This window comes from Rutilus rutilus, assembly GCF_951802725.1.
Source record: "Rutilus rutilus genome assembly, chromosome: 10".
NCBI lineage: Eukaryota > Metazoa > Chordata > Actinopteri > Cypriniformes > Leuciscidae > Rutilus > Rutilus rutilus.
Genome location: NC_140215.1, coordinates 23,438,720 through 23,456,257, shown reverse-complemented (window position 1 = coordinate 23,456,257; position 17,538 = coordinate 23,438,720). Strand labels below are relative to the sequence as shown.

At 38.1% G+C, this 17,538-nt stretch overlaps 1 protein-coding gene across 1 annotated transcript in view; it reads left to right on the top strand.

Annotated features, from left to right (window-relative positions):
• The window catches only part of myo10l3 (myosin X, like 3), a 77,445-nt gene that overhangs the window by 40,678 nt on the left and 19,229 nt on the right, over positions 1–17,538 (top strand). The window contains exons 16-20 of the mRNA XM_084421500.1: positions 994–1,076; positions 3,074–3,182; positions 4,586–4,666; positions 9,185–9,309; positions 9,517–9,631. Coding sequence (XP_084277626.1) covers positions 994–1,076; positions 3,074–3,182; positions 4,586–4,666; positions 9,185–9,309; positions 9,517–9,631 — 513 coding nt within the window. The remainder of the gene's footprint in view (positions 1–993; positions 1,077–3,073; positions 3,183–4,585; positions 4,667–9,184; positions 9,310–9,516; positions 9,632–17,538) is intronic.

The following is a 17,538-nucleotide window of genomic DNA, read 5'->3' as shown; positions in this document are numbered from 1 at the left end:
GAGAGATGGAAAGTTAAGAGTTGGTTTGCCCTTTCACCATGGGCACTACACGAAGCCTTCACAGTTTAATGTGCTGGAAACCACACGGCTAACATGCATTCCCATGAGAAGCATTTGGCATGCTGTCCAGCTCCTTCTCTAGTTGCAATTATTTTTTTCCCTGACAGTTTTCTTTCACACTTCTACTTGCTTTTCACTTGCTTTTACTTTTTTACTTCAAAAATAATCCGTATTTTAGTCTTGTTTGCCAGCAAAAAACATCTACACAGATGCATTTTCCTGAGAAGCAACACTGCATCAGGTTGCATGCTTCTCAGGTAAATATATCTTCTTTTAAGGATTTTTTATATATATTTTTTACTTTACAGTAGCCAAAGATACAGATTTTTACCACTTTCTGAGATATGCAACTTGCATGCAAAATGTCTGACATGTTCCCACAATATCAATCCAGTCTTTCAAATGCTTTCAGATGCAGAATCTTTAGCATCTGCTCTCTTGGCCAAAACAAATGAAAGATCGGACTATGAGCTTTGGATGAATTATCTGTTTAAATGAGAGATTGTAATTATCAAGTTGGTGATATAAATACCCCCAGCATGTGTTTTGGATGCTGCATACTCTACAGATCAGGAGTTTATTTCATGGTGTTAAGACCTGTTGAGGAATCTGTCGCCACGGAGGTCAGAACTGAGTAATACTCAACAGGTGACTGCATTAAACTTCGGCAGCACCAGCTCGATCAAACTCTCTCTTTGGTCTCTCATCAACTGGCTGAAAGTACAATGCAGGAATCAGAGACTTTGTATTTTCTTCACATACACAATTCAATTCAGTTGAGTTAGAAATGTTGGGCAAACACATGAAGTAGGCTATGTATGCAGTAGGTTTACATAAAGGAGTTGTGTAAAAAAAAATCTATTAATAAATAGATCAATTAGCATTTTAGTCACTGTACATGTATTTTATAACTTTTCTTTGTGTGTGTGTCAGGTATTGTATGACGTGCGTGGCATTCTAGAGAAGAACAGAGACACATTCAGGGATGATATTCTCAACATGCTGAAGGACAGCAGGTGACAAATCATTCACTTCATTTCTGAAATTTTAAACAATGCTGTGGATCCTATGATCCGAAGTTTTTCCAGCTTGTCATGAGATCAGTGATGCATATACTGTAAGTTATACTTCTCATACTGAAAAAAATGGTAACAGTGTACAATAAGGTCTCATTTGTTTACATTAGTAAATGCATTAGCTAACATGACAACTAAACACGAGCAATTTATTTTTTAAAGCATTTATTAATCTTTGTTAATGTTAGGTAGTAAAAATATAATTATTCATTGTTTGTTAACAATGTTAACAATACAACTTTTGATTTAAAGGGATAGTTCACCCAAAAATGAAAATGTCATAATTTACTCGCCCTCATGTTTTTCCAAATCCGTAAGACCTTCGTTCATCTTTGGAACTCAAATGAAGATCTTTCTGTCCTTCCAACAGTCCACGCAACTACCACTTTGACGCTTTAAAATGTTCATAAAAAGATCATAAAACTAATCCATATGTTATTGTACTCCTGTGTTACGCAGCATGTTTAAGCTTCCGCAAGAACCAATGAAGTTCATTCTCGTGTTACGCAGCACGTTTGAGCTTCCGCGAGAACCAATGAAGTTCATTCTCGTGTTACGCAGCACGTATGAGCTCCTGCAAGATCCAATGAGGTTCATTCTCGTGTGTTACGCAGCACGTTTGAGCTGCCGCAAGAACCAATGAGGTTCATTCTCGTGTGTTACGCAGCACGTTTGAGCTTCCGCAAGAACCACTGAGGTTCATTCGCATGTTACGCAGCACGTATGAGCTCCTGCAAGAACCAATGAAGTTCATTCTCGTGTTACGCAGCACGTTTGAGCTGCCGCAAGAACCAATGAAGTTAATTCTCGTGTTACGCAGCACGTTTGAGCTTCCGCGAGAACCAATGGGGTTCATTCGCGTGTTACGCAGCACGTTTGAGCTTCCGCAAGAACCAATGAAGTTAATTCTCGTGTTACGCAGCACGTTTGAGCTTCTGCAAGAACCAATGAAGTTCATTCTCGTGTTACGCAGCACGTTTGAGCTTCCGCAAGAACCAATGAGGTTCATTCGCATGTTACGCAGCACGTATGAGCTCCTGCAAGAACCAATGAGGTTCATTCTTGTGTTACGCAGCACGTATGAGCTCCTGCAAGAACCAATGAGGGTCATTCTCGTGTTACGCAGCATGTTTGAGCTTCCGCAAAAACCAATGAGGTTCATTCTCGTGTTACGCAGCACGTTTGAGCTTCTGCGAGAACCACTGAGGTTCATTATCGTGTGTTACGCAGCACGTTTGAACTCCTGCAAGAACCAATGAGGTTCATTCGCATGTTACGCAGCACGTATGAGCTCCTGCAAGAACCAGTGAGGTTCATTCTCGTGTGTTACGCAGCACGTTTGAGCTGCCGCAAGAACCAATGAGGTTCATTCTCGTGTGTTACTCAGCACGTTTGAGCTTCCGCAAGAGCCAATGAGGGTCATTCTCGTGTTACTCAGCACGTTTGAGCTTCCGCGAGAACCAATGAGGTTCATTCTCATGTTATGCAGCACTTTTGAGCTTCTGCAAGAACCAATGATGTTCATTATCGTGTTACGCAGCACGTTTGAGCTTCCGCAAGAACCAATGAGGTTCATTATCGTGTGTTACGCATCACGTTTGAACTTCCGCAAGAACCAATGAGGTTCATTCGAGTCTTACGCAGCATGTTTGAGCTAACCCTTAAACTAACCTTTTAAATAATGTATTCGTAAATTTAAAATTTTTATATGTGTATCTTGTCTTATGATATTTATATATATTATATCATGTCTTTTGATACTAAACTGTATCTAAAAGCATTACTTTATTCCGCTTTTATGAGCTTATATTAAATAAGAGACTACTTGGAATATTTATACTTCTAAAAACTACCTTGAAGCAGTTGTTGCTGATCTGTATTTCTGCTGATATGAATGATGTCTGTGAGTGATATTATCTCTATTGTGTGTTTTTCAGACTTGACTTCATCTACGACCTGTTTGAGCGTGTTGGTAGCAGGAGTGGAGACGAGACTTTGAAGATGGGCACTGCCCGCCGCAAACCCACCGTCAGCTCTCAGTTCAGGGTAAGACACAGATCAATGATCTGAATATGCCATGTGATGTAACTATGTGAAACGTGCTCTGTTCCAAAACCTAGTGAGCTGCCTATGTAGGCAAATAAGGCATTGCAGATGTGCTAAAATACCTTGTTTTTACTAAACTCTTGGGCAGGTTCACATCCTTCACATAAAAAGAATGTATTGCGACAAACTCTTTATAAAAAAAAATCCAAGATGGCTGACGAAGCAAGAAGAATGTTCAAAAACGTATATTTTATTCACTACTGTAAGATATGTTAATTGATGGTATTTTCTTTTTGTTGAAGCCGTCATTTCAACGTATTTTCTTGTAAATAATTGTGTTTAACACCCCAATTCCTGGTTGATTCTGCAAAGAAATCTCCACCAAATCTGAGAATCATGACGATCAAATCATGGCAAATTATGGCAACTCCCATAAAGCACTGCGAATGATGTAGCTCTGCGAGTCCTTAAAGCTTTTTTTTCACAGTCTTGTCTTTTTCAGATTTTCAAATTATTTTTTGCTTCAAATCAAAGTTTGTAATGTTTTGATTCACCTGCATTCATAGCTGGTTGGTTTGGATCATGGCTTAGAAGACTTTTTTTTTATAATCCTAATGGGAAAAACCAATGGAAAAATGCTGGATCCAAGGCCGCTGAAAAAGTGGGCAGATACTGTTGCACTCTTTTGAAATCAATCATCGAATCATCAAGTCCTTTTTGTGTGACACACAGAATTGCTGCCTGTGTAGAACATTCCAAATCAGCCACTTAATGGGTTTCATGATATTTAGGATGCTCCCTTGAAGGAAAGCTGCCTGTGTAGCCAGTAATCAGCAAAGCAGCTCAGTAAGTTTTGAAACGGAGCTCCTGTGTTCTTGTCTATTTTGGGTGGACATTCAAGGTTATGAATGCAAACCTAGCAGAAATTTTGTTTATTTTTCTGCACTTGTGTGACTGTGTGTGTACCTTGCATGTGTGTGTTTTGTCCTCTTTGTCTAAGTCCCTGTATATCTGCTGGTTTGCGGTGTTACGGGGCTTTGCATGTCATAACTGCCGTGCAGGGGATTTGGCAGCTGCCCTTGTACTGTGGCTCTTAAAGCCAGGGGATTACCCACAAACCGGGCACAAGGGTTTGACAGGGTCTGTGCATGTTCCCCTGTTCCCCTGTCATTAAAGCCAGCCTGGAGCCTCTCAGTCTGAGACTGTGGGACAGAGTGCCATGTTGAAGGGTCCTTGGTGTGTCTAGGTAAATATGGGCCCTGTCACTGCCTGTGTTTGCCCTCTTCAACAGGAGATGTGGGACGGGACAAGCAAATAGCAGCTCTGGTTTCTGAACTGCCCTTTTGGTGCTGTTACTTTCCTGTGCAGGGGTGTAATTTAGTGTTATTGTAACTGTGTTTCAGGACTCTCTTCATGCACTGATGGCCACTTTAAGTGCCTCCAACCCTTTCTTTGTGCGCTGCATCAAACCTAACATGGAGAAGGTAGGATCGACACATTTTCTGTACCGTCCATATCACAATCAAACCATATTTACTTTCCTTATTGAGTCAAACAGACAATAAAACCAATCTTCCAAAAGCTTCAATGTCACTTTCAAAAGAATAGTTCACCCCAAAATAAAAGTCTGTCAAAAGCCTGTCAAAAATGACCAAAAGCACCATAAAGTAGTCCATACAAATTAAACATTTAAAGTCTTCTTAAGTCTTAAAAACCCCTTACCTGTCAGGGATCACTAGTGATCCCAGATTATTTTAGTTCAAAATATGTTTGAGCTTATATATCTCAATATTAATAACAGTCTGGTTAATTTTGAGTCTTGAACTATAAACTCTCAAGGGTTGGCTTTCTAAATGTATGTGTGTTATGTTTCTATTCAGAATTACTTATGAGCAGTAACCTTTTTATTTTGGGCATTTCTTGTATGCAGCACTTGCCAAAATTGGGGGTGATGGGGAAGGGGTTAAGGTGCAGCCTAATTTATTCTTGTTCAGCAATATTTTGCGGGTGAATTCCAGTCATTTCGGTCAGAATCTGCGATTGGGAGTTTCACTTAAGGGCTGAAATGTGCTTCACACACATTTAGCTCACGTTAAAGTTGGCCGTGTGATTCTCACTGATCAGCAGAACGCTACTTTGATTGAAAGTGTTTTTTTGTGTGTGAGCTATGCTTGATTAGCCTGGGTGCCAGCCCGAACCCCGCCCACAATATTTTTTGGTCGGGAAGTTCGGTCTGGACTCGCTCCGTTGAGGAGCTATTATGCCCGAACAAAAATTGTTCGGACCAATCAAATTGTCAGGGCGGGCTTTATACGATGATGGACAGATAAGCAACGGGAACGTCATCATCCACGTCATCAACGAGCGCTTGGGTTGAATTCAAATGACTGCCGCTGAAGAATTGAGATTTCACGAGTTCACGCTTACAAATAAGTCAGATAGAATAAATGCATATTTGGCGTGCTGTCTGAGGAGAGGCTTCGGGCTCGGTATTCGGCCCGAACCCAAAGTACTCCCCCCGTATTCCTGGCTGTGGAAGAACAAGCCAAGAGTGAGTGCAGGGATGCTGAAAACTGTCATGTTAGGTGAGTTGACCGAGTGAATAAATATATGCTTTCCTCTCATGCTGATAGACGGTTGATTGGATTGATTATTTGAATGTGCTCCTCCTGAAATTTGTTTATAAAACATCATGTGTAGATTCCGCCATCGCGTCTGTTATAGAAGATATCGACAGCGCATTAATTTTAAAAGAGGAACAGAGAACCGCGATCGGAAACATGAATGAAAAACATACGTCACTTACTCCGTTGCTCTGATTGGTTGTAGGTCTATCCAATTGAGTGCAGAGGAATTTTTTTTCCTGGTTCGGTTGAAACACGCCCCATAATCAAATCTCTATGGAGAAGTATCAGACTCACATTCTGACTAGAATTGAGTATGACGACGTCAGGCTAATGCTTGATGCATCACTACACTATGGGCAATGGACCTTTTCGGCATGCAAAATTTACTGTAGCTTTGTTTACGGAACCTACCCAAATTTGAGTTATTCACCAATAACTTTACCTTTCACTGTAGATTGTGAATCATATTCAAGCATGCACATCAAGATGTGTTGTGCAACGTATGAAGTCAGTAACGTCAAGCAGCGCTGGTTCCTGCTTGTCTCGTAACCAAATATCGATGCACCAAATTTGAATATGCAGAAATGCAAATGAGTTTCAAGGGCAATGAGATAAAGATTTTGATCCTTGAACACCCTCTGGTCACTGTTTTGAAACAAGATACATTTTTGAAGCAACACTGCACAAGTTATTAAGACTTGTTTTATATCTTTTAATACAAGAGTATTTTGTCTTGTACTAATTTTTTTAAGTATGTAATGTTGCTTTTAAAGTTAAGATTCAAGATCTTTATTCACCACATAAACAGTTATATACAAAATATAACTTGCAGTAAAATGTTAACCTGGTCAGCTACTTAGCCTGTGCATTAAATCTCTAAAAGGTAAAAATGTAAGTTTAGACAAATATAAGAAATACAATTCATTGATACATTTTTTAATAATACATTTTAATCATTAATAAATTTACCTAGTTTTAAGGGTACTTTTTACATGATATTTTACAGGAAAACATGAAAAGCTCATTAAGAAATCATGGTTACACTTTAGTTTAGGGTCCAATTCTCACTATTAACTATTCTCTTATTAGTATGTATATTACTTGGATATTGGCTGTTTATTAGTACTTATAATGCACATAGTAATGCCTTATTCTGCATGACCCTATTCTACATCCCTTATCCTACCCAATACCTAAACTTAACAACTACCTTACTAACTATTAATAAGAAGTAATTTGGAGTTTATTGAGGCAAAAGTCATAGTTAATAAGAAGTTAATAGTGAGAATTGGACCCTAAGCTAAAGTGTGACCGAAATCATTATAAGCAGATGAGTCTCTGCTCATGTTAAAGTAAAATTTCCCTTGCATCACAGAACATTCTGGCATCATCTCCATGTGAGAAGCTGTACAACCAGCAAGTGCTCTGAGTCTGTCCTGTTCTGCTCTGTACATAGAGTCTCTTTGTGCTGATCTGCTCAGAACGGAACGGCCCATCCCCACCGCCAGCACATTCCTACAGCCCAAACCCGCCTGTGCTGGGGTCAGAGGTCACGGCTGTCTGCTTCAGAGAGGAGAATCATACTCCTGACCTGCAGCAGAGGAATGTAGAGATAATGGCCAGCAAATCACACAGAGCCAGAGGCTCTCTACCCTTCATTATATGATACGGTCGAGCTGTAAAAGTGCTCATTTGAGCTCCCATATTACTGGAATTATTATGATTGTATTGATTTATCAAGGACTCTTGTTTCAGCGGGCAGAGGATCGGGTTGGCGCTTCTTTTGGGGTTGTTGTATTGTGATAACTATCCTCAGGGAGGAGATCTGTGGTCTCGTCTGGCAATCTGCCTGGCTCCCTCTGTCATTCCACACCTTTTCTTCTATCGTTTATGCCACACAACAGTGATCCCTCGCTCATCTCACCCCACTTCAGGCCCCTTTATGGACAATTGTAATGCTGCATACTTCATGTCTAACCCAAGTTGAATACCCAAATTACTCAGGGAGATCAGAAATACACCTCAGTGTCCTGTCACATTAGCCTGACATGATCATTTTGGTTGAGATTCTGCTGATTGAAATGAAGGACAAGGCAAAAGTCAATAGTGGAGCAGTTAAGCTGCACCAGATGTCCAGGCCACCAACAATGAGCCCCGCTCCTTAACATAGTCATCAAACGGCCTGATGGGACTGGACTGTGTGGGAGCAGCTGAACACCAGGCACTGACGTTACTGATCCAGCTACAGATCGCCACTGAGCATGACGTAACACTTCACACAATAGACATAATCAATCCCAGTTGAAAGCTTCATGACTGGCGTTGGGGTTTCACCCCTTTTTCTGTCCACAGACGTCTTTTGTTTTTTATGTGACAGATCAAAACAAGCATCTATATTATCCTCCCCCTAGGTTACGGTTAAAGTCAAATCAAAACAGGCCCTATAAAGATTCCTAATCTCATTGCACGTTTCATCTGGTTTATGTTATTCCTAAAATAAAATGTTTGTCTTCGCAATCCTTCATCAACAACTGAAACATCATGCCATACACAGCAAAAATCTGTTTCTTCAGTGTTTTATTTCAGTATTTTGGTCTGGTTTAAAAATATCAAACTTTCTTTAAAACAAATTTTTTTTTTTTTACCAAATTAAGATTATTTATAAGAGAATATATATATTATATGTATGATTTATATATCATACACCATTATTATTCAATGATATTGAGAAACTACTACTTGATAGTGATGAATATCAGTAACAGTATACCGTTTTTAAGCATAGAACCATAGAAAACATTGTTTGCCAATGGGGAAAGAAAAATAAGATGAAAAAGAAAAACTTAATTTAAGATAGTTTCTGATAATAAACCTGGTTAAACATTATTTTGATGGTGCCCTTTAGACTTTCTGTTAAATATAAGTAACATTGCACCTACATGTCAACTAACTCTCATTAGAGTATTAGTTAAGTATTAGTAGACTGTTAGGGTTAGTAGAATAAGGAGTTAGGTTTAGTAGAATAAGTGGACATGTACAGTACTTATAGTCAGTATAATGTATTTTGGGGACCGTCAAAATAAAGAGTTAGTTGACATGTAGGTACAACGTTAATTATAGTCAACAGAATGTCTAAAGGAGACATTGTAGTATTTCCCAAAGTTTTTTATCTTGCTTTTAATGCTGTTTATATATTTTAACAGAAAATTAGACAAAAGTACTGATACTAAAAATACTTATATATATAATATACTTCATAATATAATATTAGAGAGAGAGAGATTATGAATGCTGTTTCTTATTGACTTGTGACCAAAATTGGGCATAGCCAGTTGATATCCGTGCTGAAGGACATCTCATTCTATCTTCTTCCAGAATGCAAATAAATTTGATGCAGATGTGGTTCTGAATCAGCTACGTTACTCTGGAATGCTGGAGACAGTGAAGATCCGTAGAGCAGGCTTTCCTGTACGGAGAACCTTCCAAGACTTCCTCAGCAGGTGAGACACGTGGCCAAGAAACTGTCACAAAACCACTGACAGTCCATCAAAATAAAGTTTGAAGCACAAAATCTGTTCCAGATGCCCGTTTTTTTGGGGGAAGTCCTTGAAACGTTAATGTTTGATCAGGACATTGTTCCCTTACAGTAAAATGAGTGAGGTGGAATGTGTTTGTATGTGTTTAAGTTGTGCCCACTTCCTGTGCAGATACACAATGATCCTGAGGGACAAAAACCACACGGCGGACGAAAGGAGGAAATGTGCCGATCTGCTTACGAAGTATGACGTCACAAAGAAAGAGTGGCAGCTGGGAAAGACTAAGGTGCGGTTGCATGGCCAACACATGTTCACACACATAGTTTAAAGTAGCAATATAAATAATCTGTGCAAGAGTACAATGACTTTGTAAAAGGGCTCTTTCTTTCTCAGTTTGAACTACTTAACCTTTTATGTAGTCTGTGGGTTGATCCCTGATATTCATACCTCGTAGTGTTGAGAGAGTCGTATATTTGAATTTAAATCTAAAATTTAAAAAGGGGGCATTTACAGCATTTACAGTCACAAGAATAAGTTTGTGAACACTTTAAAATTCCCGATCTCTGAAATCTTTCATTGAAGTCACAGTTATAGACAACAGTCCTGAATTTTTGTCCCTACATTTGTAGACAGGATGTGTTATCTTGATGAACATCCAGGTCTTTAGAAGTGCTTTTGTAGCCTCTTCTAGCTTTGTGAACACAAAAGAAGATATTTTGAAGAAAGTAAGATGTGGAACCAAACAGTCAATGGGTCCTGGAAGTCAATAGGGTCCATCAACTGTTTGGTTACTGAAATTCTTCAAAATATCTTCTTTTGTGCTCAGCAGAAGAAAGGAATTCATGTAGATTTGGAACAACTTGAGGGGTGAGTAAATGATGACAGAATTTTCATTTTTGGGTGAACTATCCCTTTAACTTACTCCAATTAGATATTCACTTACTTTTTCTACACTGCACTGTAAATGATCGCCCATTGTCTTCAATAAACTTGTGAAAAGTACAGCTGTTTGTGTGTTATTAATTTAGTCAGATTGTGTTTGTCTGCAATTGTGACTTAGATGAAGATCAGACCCCATTTAATGAGTAATTCAAGCAGAAATCCAGATATTTTCAAAGGGTTCACAAACGTATTCTTGCCACTATGGTACTCTTAGGGACTTTTTTGTAGTATAACACATATAATACCTCGATATTAACATCATGGAAGTGTCAAAAGATGCATGGTGCCATTTTCGTGCTAAAGTTTTGCAACACTTATAGGGGATTTTTTTTCTGTCTGGTGGTTTTTTCCCTCTCTTCTCTCTTCATTCTTTCCTCTTTCTTCCTCATACTTCCTCTGCTCTCACCCCCCTAAAAAAAAAAAAGTTTTGCGCTCCCTCACTTTGCTGAAATGACTCATCTCGATCTAGTCAGCGTGAAAGAAGAGCACAGCACTTTAAGGGCGTTTGGCAACAGGAGCACAGCAGCTCTGAAAAGAACACTTTCTGTTCTCTGTTCAACAGTGTCTATTCATTCTTATCTTGTAATCAGTCAATTATTCTCTCTCTCCTTGGTCATTCTCTGCCACACATTAAGTACGGCGGTTCAGTCAGGCTGTTTTTACAGTAAGAGGAGCTCTGAGGTTTCTGAGGAACAGGAAGGCACTGTAAATAAAAGGCATTCTTGTGTTCTTTGATTCAGACCACTTTTCTTTAAATTAATTGAATCCAGCGTGCTCTCTGTTATTTCCTTTGGGCTCTTGTGGTTTCTCGCTTTCCTGAGAGCTAGTTTGGGTATCTCTTTATCAGGGGGTCACATTGTTAGCTCGATGGTGCCTTAATGCGGTGTTGCTGTGATTACTTGTGTTTGGGTTTGATTTGAAGCAGATAAATTATCTCATAAATCAAATAACTTGATTTAATAATACGGTGATGACCTGTCAGTGCTCCTTGCGGTCATGAGTGGGTAATTATGAAGGAAAGCCAATTAAAACTAAACGATTAGATGACTTCAGTACACAGGCTGTACTACGTAATGATCATTATCGCAAAATAAACCTGGACATGGTCATCAAGATCACTACATAGTGCATGATTGTATATTATTGCGCTTATTACATATCAAATTAATTACTATAAAAGGACATGAAGTACTGATTTGAGTTTAGCAGTCAATGGATGTGCAATATATTTTACACACACTCCCATTCAAAATTTTGGGGTGACCAGATTAGATTAATTATTAATAGTTTTATTCAGCAAGGACACATTAAATTGATCAAAAGTGACAGTAAAGATATTTATAATGTTACAAAAGATTTCTTTTTCAAATAAATGCTGTTCTTTTGAACTTTCTATTCATCAAATAATCATGAAAGTCACCATTTCCACAAAAATATTTAGCAGCACAACTTTTCAACAATAATAGTAAGAAATGTTTATTGAGCATCAAATTCTCATATTAGAATGATTTCTGAAGGTTAATGGAGTAATGATGCTGAAAATTCAGCTTTGCCATCACAGGAATGAATGACATTTTAATGTATATCAAAATAGAAAACAGTTTGTACAGTATTTTTATATTAAATAAATGCAGCCTTGATGAGCACAAGAGACTTCTTTCAACAACATTAAATTAATCTTAAAGGCCCCACATTTTTAATGGTATAGTGTATATTTAGATAAAAGGCATTTTGCATTGCACGGAACATAACATCTGAGATTGTTTTTAAGGCATTAATATCTATGATAATTCAGTTATATGGCATACATACAAATATAATAGTGTAATCGATTATATTTAATAGTCATAAAGATACTTAAACAAATGTGCCATATCATTTAACCCTAAAACTGGCAATGTGATCTGGGTGTAACATAGTTTTTGTCATCTTTTTTGGGGCGTAAGAATTATTTTTTCATCAAATCCTTTTATAATTTATCACAGCCTGGTCTGTCTTGAGTATGCTGGTCACATGATTTGTTTAAAAAAAAATTGTGATTAATTAGTCAGCCTGACCTAAATCCAACATGGCTGCCAGTGGTGCAGGACATTCAGATTATGAGATAAGAAAATATATATTAAACTTACTTTTCTTTTGAAAAAATAATACTAACACTGCTAATATTAATTATGAACATTGTCCTAAGGTGCTGAAAAAGAAAGTTTATAAAAATGTTGTTGTTATTTAGCACGTAACCACGTTATTTTACCCCTGATGTTGTTATTTAGCACGTTTTGAAATATATGTTACACCTGAGTCACATTGCCACTTTTGGGTATAAAAAAGGGATTCATTTTGTATTGAGGTATTTTTTTTTTTACAAATTATAAAATTTACAGGTTAAACTGATACAGCCTGTCTGTCTTGAGTATGCTGGTCACATGATTTGCTTCAAGTTATCTGTGATCAATTAGTCAGCCTGACCTAAATCCAACATTTTTGACCATTTTACCAATTTTTTTTTACCATTTTTATGGTAACGCAAGGTCTGATTTCAAAATGGTTTTCACAGGCTGTATCTTGAGTTTGTAAGCTTTCCAATGATATATAATATGTCAACATTATATGAGTTGAAGTATAGGATATAATTGTTTTAAACATGCAATGGCAGTTACAGTTATAGATTTGGTCCTTTTTTTATTCCCCAAACAGGCAATGTGATCTGGGAGTCACAACTCATAAAATCCAAAATACATAACATTTTTCAAAAATTCTTTTGGATATGATTTACTTAAGTCCAGATGATATAAAAAATGACATGAAATTATTTGTTTCTTATCATTTTCTACTCTTGCCTGTTTAAGGGTTACATTTAATAGAAATTAAAAACCATTTCAGATGGTATGTGCCATGCATCACAATACCTCTGAATTCATCACGGCCTCAATAGACGATTGAATGTAATGCAGTATTTCTCCTTTAGAATGTTGCTTTCTGTCTCACACACACACATGCATAAAGACACTGAAACAAATGAATTCAGATACACACACTGGACACGCAGACTCGCTCCCTGCTGAATAGAGTCATGCTTTACAAATTGTTTTGCTGTAAAATAGCCTCATTGTTCTGTGGTGGAGTCACGGCTGGACGGCTCCAATTTGTTCTCAGCACGTCAGAGATCCAATGTACTCAAGGTCAGCTACTCCTACAGCTTTCACTGCTCTACCAGACTCCACGATCATACTTGTTAAATAGCCTGTTGCCCTAATGCACCCACGGAAAGCTGACGTCCTCATGACAGAAGCTGGGCTGATTGACCCCTCTATGCGCAGATCTTATCCCAAAATGCAACCCAACACTGTCCTCCACAAAAGCAATACATGTATTTGTCCCCCACCATCACCAATCGGTTATGTTTAACTCTTTCTGAAATGACCAGTGCTGCATCCGAAATACTTCGCTAATACATAGTACCGGTATGTGGAAAAAAGAGTAGTATGTCCAAATTCATAGTATTCGAAAAACTATAGAACATACTTTTTTAACGGTTGTGAAGTATAGTCAAATTTAAATGTTATACCCACTCAGACAGTATGCGATTTCCGACGCGGCGCAGTGTAGTTGGCTGCCAGCATATGTTCTGGTTTGGATGCTGGGTTTCTAGTGTCCACACAAGATGTCATACCTTGTTTACTGTCAGCATGAATTACCATTCACAACTCATTTTGCTTCCATAATTAAACATATTTTCAAGTGAAATAAGATATCCAACTAGAAAGGCAGGACCTGTTTTGTATCTGCTGGGAATTAAGTAAATGTTAAAAAGCAGATGTTTACCAAAATAGCCTGATCTATGGGAGTTTGCCTTAAGATCTATTTGGCGATTGGTTAAAATGATCCAATTCGCCACACTGCATAAGTGACATTAGCAGAGAGGCAGAGCAAGTTATTCAATTTTCAATAAAGATTATGGAAACTAACAATTTTATTCTTTGTAATAATGTGTGGCAATTAACTCCTCACAATAAGAACAGAAAGTTTATAGCAGTGGTTATATGAGAGAGAACCATCTTGAAGATCCTGCTTGTTTTATCCTTTAATGTTGGGAATAGGTTACTTTGTGTCATTTTTGTCTTCATCACTCAGGAATCTACAGAAAAACCACAGTCAGGACTCTGGACCAATGTCGTTGTAGTGCAACATGGAGTATTATTAGCAGCTGGGAGAGGAAGATCAGACATTAGGCAGTGCATATGGAGGTTGTTTGATCAGTGTTTACCCATATGTTCCACACATGCTTTCCATGTAGCTATATAAATACAGTCTCTATTAAAAAAAACAGTTTAATGTATTCCATGAGTTCTTGATGATAGATCAAGTTGGCAGTCAAATCTCCAGACAATGACCTTTGACTGTGTCCGCCGTTGCTGTACGTGTTTGGCGGTCCCCTATGGTTGTTATCATGGCTCAGGGTCTGTTTTGTTTTATGATTTCATTCAGGAGGGATTGTGATCAGTAGAGAATGCATGTTCAATACAGGTCCTCTCGAGCGCTGGAGCTGGCTTTTGTTTGTGGTGTTTTTGTGAGTGTCAGATTTGAGGTGGAGGTGAGGGGAGGGGTGCAAGATCAAGAAAGGGGTCTGGGATTGTGTTTCCTTGCTCGAAACAAAACAACTTGTGTGTAATTATATCCATGCTGATTGTGTGTTGAGGAAGTGTGATCCCTAGAATCGGGGCTCAGGTTTTTTTTTTGTGTGGGATGGGGGAAGGATGTGGACGAGGAAACTTCCTCCTGTGTGTGCGTCTGCAGCTGTGCGTCGCGATTACAGGAACATCTGGGTCGTCGGTTCCAGGAAGTCTCACAATGGGCTTAAATCTGTGGGAGGCCAGACGTGACACTGTGTGTAAGTGTTGATGTTAATTGAAAGGACCTGATTCTGTTTATGGTAATACCAGCATATACAGACCAGTATCAGCATATGATGTTCCCAATAGTCTTCTTCACTAACTTAAGTATGATGTCTTTGGGCAGCCAGCTCCACCACCATGCTAGTTGACCAGCTAAATCTCAGCTCAAGTTTTAAGCTTTATCAATACAGATAGTAGCATGGAAATTCATGTTGGTATAATCATAGTTTCCATAAAAATATTAAGCAGCACAACTGTTTTCAATATTGGATCATGTGACACTGAAGACTGGAGTAATGATGCTGAAAATTCAGCTTTCCCGTCACAGGAATAAATTACATTTTAAAATATATTCCAAAAGAAAACAGTTAAGTTAAATTGCAATAATATTTCACAATATTAGTGTTTTTACTCTATTTTTGATCAAATATTTGCATCTTTGGTGAGGATAAGAGACTTCTTTCAAAAACATTAAAACAATCTTACCGACCCCATACGTTTTAACAGGAGGTTAGACACTTTACTATACCAAGAGAGGAGTTGTCATATTCATAAATGGCGGAGAACTGCGACTGACACTGTAGGTCATATGACAGTGCCAACATGGAGGATAAAGTACGTCCGGTTTGTTTTCATAATACATACATTAACACTATAGTCGATAAGTTACTCATCAAATACAGTATTTAACGGTACACAGATTTAGAAGCAGTTTTTGTTTTAAGCAATATATCTATTTTGTTAATTTATCTATCTGTCATATTTTTGTAGAATGTTTTGCTTAGTGTGTTTTATATTTCTTTAAAGATGCAGTCAGTATTTGTTTAGCTAGCATTAGCATTGCTGTTCTTTGTGTACTTTAAGTACTGATAACACAATGGTGTTAGATGCTGCTCTGCCATCTGTTGACATGGATCAGCATGATTGTCTCTGAGTTTTATGTAAATTACACTGATATTAGTGAGTTTTAGAGAGCGTCTACACAATAATTAATCGCCTTACCTGTACAACAACAACAACAAAAAAGAAGCAACTTGGCCTTTAGTAGAATTTTCTCCATTAGCAAATATTTCCATCTTGTGGGCTGTATCAATGTTTACGCTCATTTATTTTCTTTGTTGGTCTTTCGGTCTTCTGGTTTCAGCTCATTTCGGTTCTTTATCCGTGCAGGTACTGATTCTTCTGTTGTCTCGGCTGGCAAAACATTGTATTAAGTGGGTTTCATTGTCTAATTTTTGCTCTTCACATCACCAAACAACACAATGCAACATCTGCATCTGTAGTCTGGCAGACAGTGAGAATGAGGTTGAGTTAAAACTAGGGCCACATCATTTGAACATGGTGAAATGCATTGAGGAGGGAAACCCACACCATACAAAACACGTTACAGTCGTCTTGTTGTGTGACAGATGACTCTTTACCAAAAAACTATTTATTTCATAATGTGTAAAACTTTTAAATTAGCATCAAAGCATTGAATGCACCTTTTAATGTCAGGTCAAGTCACCTTTATTTATACCACCCAATCCTGTTCCTGGAGATCTACCTCCCTGCAAAGTTCAGCTCCAACCCTGATCAAACACAACCGAACCGTGATAATTATAGACAGGTGTGTTGGATCAGGGTTGGATCTGAACTCTGCAGGTAGGTGGATCTCCAGAAACAAGATTTGGCTCCCCTGATTTATTCAATACAGATTGTTTTAAAACAGCTCCACAGTAATAAACAAGAAAATGATCAAATATGGCAAATATGGGACTAATTTAAATGGTGCTGTAAAGCAGCTCTAAAAACACAATTCAGTTCAGTGTTGATTCAGTTCAGTTCAATACAAATCATCAATTATGAAATGAATTTGATTCTGATATAAGACAGCTGTACAGAACACAAGTGTCATCATTCAGCTCAATTCTGTAAAATGTTTGTCCCTATCCAATAGTGTCAGCGCAGTCGCATAAATAACATAACAGAATATTAAGTGTCTTCTAAACCACAACTAAGCGAGACACAGGCGACAGTGGCAAGGAACCCAAACTCCATCAGATGACAGAAGATCCAAAAAATCTTTGGAGGAACCAGGCTCAGTCAAGGGGCTAGTCCATTACTCTTTGGTATAACACTGTAGTTTATTCTTTTACATAGTTTATAGATATATTGATATACCATTTATTATGCAGAACTTCACCTTTTCTTCAACTGTGTTCCTGAGGTTTCTCTTCTATGAGTCAACATCTGTGAGTAAAGGGTTAAGCTTTCATGTCTCTTGTCTTTTAGAGAGAGAGTGAGGGTGTGGCCTGCTCTTTGGCCGAGAGCCACTCTTTCCCCCTCCTCTCTCTCTCTCTCTCTCTCTCTCTCTCTC